Genomic DNA, 7,500 nt, shown 5'->3' on the forward strand with positions numbered 1-7,500 from the left:
GTCCCAAAACCCTCATCATACAGGTCCCAAAACCCTCATCATACAGGTCCCAAAACCCTCATCATACAGGTCCCAAAACCCTCATCAGAGGGCAGCCTTGGTTTCACTAAAGGCAAAGTTGAATGTTGTTTCGCTCTGTTACAATGAGTAACTCCTGTAGTGTTGTCAGGGGCAGGTCTGAGGCAAATCAGACCTCTGTCTCCGTGGGAGAGACGCCAGGGCCTGGCCTGCCTCTCACTGCCTGATACTGCTGGACCATTTGATGGTGGGTGATGGGTTGGAGTGAGGGTAAATGTGGAGAGCGGTTCTGTTTCAGAACAAGAACGTCGTGTTTGGGGTGACTGTAGATGGAGAGTTCTTACCTAAGCCAGTGGAGGAGCTTCTCCAAACGCAAGCGTTCCAGAAAATTCCGTTCATCACAGGGGTGACCAACCATGAGGGGGGCTGGATCATCCCCGGGGTGAGTAAAACACATACACACTTGTATTTATGAGTGTGTGTGTGAGTGTCCGTACGCTATATGAGTGTATAGAGGGTGTATAGGCAAATCATTTGTGTGCCACACATGGCTTAGGTAACAGAGTTTGGAGTACCTGTTGGGTCATGTTTTGATTGGCAGTTCATTGCTCCTGAGGGCTGGGCTGATGGGATGGATCGAGAGGCAGTCGTCCCCACGCTGTCCCTTCTTATGTACGATGTAAGAACATCACAGATAAACATGCGCGCACACACACACACACACACACAGCGACCCACACACACAGCGACCCACACACACAGCGACACACACACACACACGCACCGACACACACACACACCAACATACACACACACACCAACACGCACACACACACACACACACACATCGACACACACACACACACACACACAGCGAAACACACACACACACACACACACAGCGACACACACACACACACACACACACCGACACACACACACCCACACACACACACACACACACCGACACACACAGCGACACACACACACACACCAACATACACACACACACCGACACACACACACACACCGACACGCACACACACACAGCGACACACACACACACACCAACATACACACACACACACACACACACACACACACACCGACACACACACACACACAGCGACACACACACACACACACACCGACACACACGCACCGACAAACACACACCAATACACACACTGACACACATACATGGACGTGGGCGCGCACACACACCGACACACACACACACACACACACACATGCAGACACACCGACACACACACACTGACACACACACGCATGTAATTACACACATTTGGTCTGTTGTATCGTCAGCATGCTTCATGCAGTATAACAGAAAATTCTTCATTCCTCTGTGTGTGTGTCTGTGTGTTGGTGTGTGTGTGTGTTTGTGTGTGTTAATCTGTGTGTGAGTGTGTGTGTCTGTGTGTGTTAATCTGTGTGTGTGTGTTAATCTGTGTGCGTGTTTGTGTTAATCTGTGTGTGTGTTTGCGCGTGTGTGTGTGTTTGCGTGTCTGTGTGTGTGTGTGCACATTAGCTTGCGGATCAGCAGTTAGCGGCCCGTTTACTGGATCAGTACCTGGATTGGTCAGCAGACAGGGCGGCGGTGAGAGACGTCTTCACTGAGATTTTGGGCGACCTCATGTTTGTTGTTCCTGCTGTGAAGGTGGCCCGCATACACCGTGGTAACCATGACGACACATGAACACACAGCATGCTCCAGACAAACAGGTTCATTCTGACAACATTAAGGGGCAGTGAATAGAGGCTTCGCTCAGTTTTTATCTGCTCCCCACCGTGTTCTGATCCGGTTAAGTGAAGTGTTCCCCACCGTGTTCTGATCCGGTTAAGTGAAGTGTTCCCCACCGTGTTCTGATCCGGTTAAGTGAAGTGTTCCCCACCGTGTTCTGATCCGGTTAAGTGAAGTGCTGATACTCATACGATCCTGTTGTTTTCAGCTGTGTGAATGCTAACGATAGACTCTGCTGAAATCTCTTTACTCACGATCCCCTGGTTCTTTACTTTGGTGCCTAATAGTTTTAACCCTACTTATTAAACTCTTATTGTCTGTAAAATGCTTTCTGTATTTCATATTTATTTATGAAATACAAAAAAACTATGTACAAACTGCAAAACGACTGTGATACATTTCCTTACTGATCACAGGGCGAGTTATAATTGACCTACAACTCAAGCCCATGTTATAGTTGACCTATAACTCAAGCACATGTTATAGTTGACCTATAACTCACGCACATGTTAAGACAGAGTATCCCTACAGATAAATAGATAAAATAAACACAGACGTATTCAATAAATACAAACACCTATTTATTTTTACAACATTAATGTTACACTTTTACTTCATTTGGATGATATGGTGCTATAAAGTAATGCATGGCACAGCCAATAGCTTCCCGATAGATAATTACACTAATTAACTGATGCAATAAATATTATTAGTGATGTCCCAATCAAGTTTTTTTTTGCCCCCGATCCCGATCCAAGTCTTTTAATCTTGAGTATTTGCTGATACCAAGTCACGATCCGAGTCTTGAATTTTCCTGGGTAATACAGTTGCACAGTGTACATTCCAAGTACATTAAAGTTAAAAACCAGGTCAGTGTATATGCTTGACAACTGAGTAGCAAATGCATTAAGAAAAAAACCTGCCTGCGGCAATTTTTTTTCAATCCTTTTTTCATTTTACAAAATACCAAAGTAAACCTTCTTGTAAATCTCCGGTAGAGCAGAGTCTGAAATGCAGTGTCGAGAGGGTAAGGCATACTGTGAGGGTCATACCAGACAATATACGTAAGTGTTTGATTTTATTTAATCTTACAATTATTCAAGTGTTTAACTTGTCTAACTTTCAGTTACGTTGATACTTTTTCTGAAAGCCTCTTTTTTTAATGCTATCGTTATAAATCCTTTGCGTTAGTTAAGCGACTGTATTGCTCTCTGTAGTTCTTAAATGATATCTTGGTTGTTATTAGTAGCCTTGAGGATTAATGTTGTCGGAGTATGGTGACCTAAAATACGTTCAGATTTAAAGGTTAAAAGAAAACCCGTTCGCCTGGAACGTTCGCCTGAATTTGCCGAATTTGAACGCGCCTGTATTCGCTACCACATGGGCTGGTCATCCAAAGCGATTAGTTCAGTTACCCTCTCGGTAATCTTTTTGGCCTTGTCGCTGTCTCTAGGAAATTTCTCTCTCCTTTTAAAAGTATATACTCCAATGTGTGTTGCTTCAGAGCAGCCTTTGACTGTGTTACCTGAGTGACTGAGTCACTGTATTTCGCTGAGTGTTTATTTTTTAGGTGCCGTATCAAAGTGGTAGTGTAGCTTACTGAACGCAGCTCTGTGTCACTTCCGCCTCGCGAAATGCTCACACTGCAAACATTACAAGTGGCTTTTGGAGCGCTCTCGTTTTCCAGTTTAAAATATTTCCACACTGCAGACATTTTAGTTGCGTCCTGCCATAAATCATGCTCTCCGTTAACGACATCTGTGTGACAGCTGACGTAAAACACAGGAATCGGGCTTAGGGTCAGGCTCAGTAAAGACGATACCGATCAGTTAAAAAATGCTTTGATCTTGACATTTGAGATTGGATCAGGACATCCCTAACTCTTATAATTAATTTATATCTTTCAATATAACACTTTCATTTTTTATTTTTTCCTAAATCCACCCAAGTGCTTAACTACCTGGAATCAGTGACCTTTGACCTATGACTTTGATCCTACAGATGCAGGTGTTCCTGTTTACTTTTATGAGTTTGGTCATGCTCCCAGCATGCTGGCCAAGAACAGACCGAAGTTTGTGAAATCCGACCATGGTGATGAACTCATGTTTGTTTTTGGGAATTGCTTCACAACAGCCCATATCAGAATCAAAGGTCTGTCATATCTGAGATCACGACCTGTAAATCTAATTTGACTAATATCACTATCATTTACTTCTATAATAGTAAGGTGTTTCTCTCTCTTTCTCTCTGCCTGTCTCTCTGTCTGTCTGTCTCTCTCTCTCTTCCTCTCTGTCACTCTCTGTTTTTCTATATATCTGTCTGCCTTTCTGTCCCTCACTCTCCATCTGTTTGTATGTCTGTCCCTCTCTCCCCTCCTCTCTCCCTCCCTCCCTTCTCTTTCTCTCTCTCTCCCTCTCTCTCTGTCTCCTTGTTTGTTTTTCTCCCCATGTCTCCCTGTCGGTCTCTCTGTGTCTGCGTCAGGTTCATTCACAGAGGAAGAGGAGGTGCTGTGTAGGAGGATGATGTCATACTGGGGGAATTTCGCCCGCTCAGGGTAAGTTCTCCACTATACAGCCTCACCATCAGCAATCTCATCCTCACCAGCGCAGTAGTAATAGCATCTTTCTCTGTGTGTGTGCGTGTGTGTGTGTCTCAGGTCTCCTAACGGGCCAGGCCTTGTGCACTGGGCTCAGTATGGGTCAGATGAACAGTACCTGCATATTGGACTGGGTCAGAGGCCTGGAGCCCATCTAAAGGAACATCTCTTCTCTCTGCTGCCCCATGCAGTAAAACCGAATCAGAGTATACAGCATGCAGAGCTGTAGACCACACACACACACATACAAACGCATAGACACACACACACACACACAAACACACATAGACTCACCTGTCTCAAACTACTGAAGATGTTATGTATGCATGCCATACACGTCATTGTATGTCATGACAAGATCATCAGGATTGTATGATTAAATTTCAGTTTTTGTCAAAAACGGTTGTTTTATTTCATACGATCTCGCGTTCTCTTAAACTCAGTTACTATCTTATATTTGTAAACTGTATTATATCTAAATGGAAAGCATAATAATTTCCCTCCATATAAAACTGCCTTTAATCCGTTTAGTCAGACCACCCGTTTGTGGTTCAAGAAAGTCTGCTGAGTTTAAGATAAACAAATCTGTTGTTGTCTTTAGCCAAATGCAGCGTACAGAGACGGCACCGACAACGATTTTCGACACACATTTACCGTCTTCTTAAATTGTTGGGGGGGGGGGGGGGGTGAAACGCCATTGTGTTTCTGTATGCTGATGGGTTTGGAAGTTGTTACTGGCTGCGGTATTCTCAGGTGAGGACGTGGAAGGATCTTTCAGAGATGAAAGCCGGTAGCCGCATTTGAATTGCTAATAACTACAGCGAGTGTGTCGGTTCCGTAGCTTCGTCAGTTATTTATGAATAAACATGTTCGCTGTCGCTTGGCTTGTGTTGACGGGTCACGGCAGGAGGAAAGAGCATGTTCTAGTCTATTCTGTTCTATTCTTGTTGAAATTTCAGGACCTCTGCTTAACTTCACACACTCAGACCAACTCACATAGTCCTCGAATTCAATAAACAAGTCAAAATATACGCATATGCAGTGGCATCGGGAGCTTGTTTTGTATCGGTGTTACACACTCTTGTCCGGAAACACAGCCACCACACTCATGAGCTGTTTCTTCTCTTTCAAATTCTTAGGAGGAAAATTGAAAGCGACATGAAGAAAGTTAATGTATAATATCGCGCCGTAAATCAGAAGAGTTTGAAATATTTTAAAAGGAGAACTGACGAGGTATTCTCCATGTTCCTGAACATTTCGATGCGATGAAAGGTTTAGTTGTATTTTCAGAAGTCGTTTTCATTTTATATATAGCCTAATTCAACAACAGACCAGTGAGCGTTTTGATAACACAGTGCCCTTTGTCATCTAAACAGAGGGTTTCCTGCTTTCCTGTGAAGAGAGAAATGAAAAATGGACAGAAATTAATTCCCTCAAAAAACTGAACATATTGCATATATTGCATGTAAGACCATAATATCTTGTCGGATATGATATACTGAAAATGAGAAACGCATGTTGATCACATACAGAGAGCACGGAGTCGTTAAAACGGTTAAATTATCAGATTGTTAGCTGACTATTAATCCACTTTAGATTGCATCCTGATAGATGCTATAATGATGATTTTAAAATACAGAACAGAACAAGCGCCTAAGACTTAAAATGTCCTGCTCTTTGCGTTTTAATCTCCAGTGGAGTGCCGCGCTCACACTAAACGGTTAAAAAAACTAGTTTCGTCGCGGAGACAGATTTAAGCAAACAGTGTCGCAGTCTTAAATCTGACGGATTCCTTCCTCGTGTTCCATAATCCAAAGGACCACCATCCTCACCATCCAGACCACGAGAGACAAATAGTACCCGCGCGCGCAAGCGTTGATTTCGCTGGAGGTCTTCCATCCTCTCTTTCAGTTTCTGTCATCAACTCATTCGGAGTGTTGGAATTCTCTTGTTTGCTGAATGAGCTTTATTTCCTCGCCTTCAGGAAAAAAGTTTTGTTTTATTTCTGACTGGAGAGCGATCGTGCTTTGGATTTGTCGTATGGAAACTCTTTGGCAGACTTTTGTTATCGAGATGAAAATATCAGTAATTTACTGAAGACAAACAACAACCGGTGCTATGCGAGGTAGGTTTCTCAGACTTAACCAAGTGTTAGAGTTTTTTTAACACAACGCAACCCAATACTCTAAAAGCGCTTTCCCATCAGATGACTCATAAGTCATAGTCACCCTGTGTGTGTGTGTGTGTGTGTGTGTGTTCTTAGTGCTGAACGGACAGCTCCTGATTCTATCGCGCCAACCATAAGCCATGGTCGCAGCTGTGGCGCCTCCGGCTCTCCCAGGCTGGCGTCATGCCCTTGTATGTGTGTGTGTGTGTGTGTGTGTGTGCCATAAATCCTAACGTTTTTTTTCTGTTATTTACAGCACAGTGTAGACGTGTGGAACAGTATAGTTTTAGAGGGCTTGCGACATTATTAGACGCATATGAAATTTTGATTCTTCTTCAAAGGAATTTTTCGGGTCAGTTCATACCTTATTCTACAGACGTAAAACAATAGCCTATCTGAACGGAGTGTAAATATATTCTGAAAAAAATGGTTGTTTCATGATGGCTGTTAATTTTTTTTTCAGTGAAATTATATTGTGTGTGTTCTCCCAGCGTGTAAGGATACTTGTGTGAATTGCGAGAGTGTGATTTGCTATAAAGAGATTCATTTCACCCGCGGTAGATGTGCGCGTGTGCATGTATTTGAGCGGGTTAACATCTTGCATCTACACCTCTGAACGCCTTAAATTTGCGTGTCCTTATCTCGAGAGGACACAGATTGAGAAGTTAACCCCTTCGCTCTTTTTCACACAGCTTTGGTTATATTCTTCCTCATTGAAGAGGGTTTTGCGTTGGCGCAGAAAACTAAAGGTCAGTACCTTTAATTCGGTACTGCAGCCCAGGATCTCTGCTGAGTCTCTGTGTGTCTATAGCCTAACAGTATATATATTCTCTCTCTCTCTCTCTCTCTCTCTTTCTGTGTGTGTGTGTGTATGTGTGTGTGTGTGTTAGGCATTTCTCAGACCAGAGCAGAGACGGACAAGCGCCCATCTCACTGTGGCACGTGGGTGCGTGGTCC

At 43.5% G+C, this 7,500-nt stretch overlaps 2 protein-coding genes across 4 annotated transcripts in view; both read left to right on the top strand.

Annotated features, from left to right (window-relative positions):
* The window catches only part of LOC115825942 (fatty acyl-CoA hydrolase precursor, medium chain), a 14,069-nt gene extending 9,334 nt beyond the window's left edge, over positions 1–4,735 (top strand). For 2 of the 3 annotated variants that reach the window (XM_030789609.1, XM_030789611.1), the window contains 6 exons: positions 317–460; positions 575–697; positions 1,568–1,715; positions 3,782–3,931; positions 4,262–4,334; positions 4,437–4,735. In XM_030789609.1, coding sequence (XP_030645469.1) covers positions 317–460; positions 575–697; positions 1,568–1,715; positions 3,782–3,931; positions 4,262–4,334; positions 4,437–4,605 — 807 coding nt within the window. In that variant the 3' untranslated portion in view covers positions 4,606–4,735. The remainder of the gene's footprint in view (positions 1–316; positions 461–574; positions 698–1,567; positions 1,716–3,781; positions 3,932–4,261; positions 4,335–4,436) is intronic. The other variant, XM_030789610.1, reaches the window with a different exon arrangement.
* A 1,759-nt stretch (positions 4,736–6,494) lies between these two features.
* neto2b (neuropilin (NRP) and tolloid (TLL)-like 2b) overlaps positions 6,495–7,500 on the top strand; it is a 6,116-nt gene continuing 5,110 nt past the window's right edge. Inside the window, exons 1-3 of the mRNA XM_030790452.1 lie at positions 6,495–6,501; positions 7,236–7,292; positions 7,434–7,500. The exon at positions 7,434–7,500 is cut by the window's right edge and continues 77 nt beyond it. Coding sequence (XP_030646312.1) covers positions 6,495–6,501; positions 7,236–7,292; positions 7,434–7,500 — 131 coding nt within the window. The remainder of the gene's footprint in view (positions 6,502–7,235; positions 7,293–7,433) is intronic.

This window comes from Chanos chanos, chromosome 13 (assembly GCF_902362185.1).
Source record: "Chanos chanos chromosome 13, fChaCha1.1, whole genome shotgun sequence".
NCBI classification, from domain to species: Eukaryota; Metazoa; Chordata; class Actinopteri; order Gonorynchiformes; family Chanidae; genus Chanos; species Chanos chanos.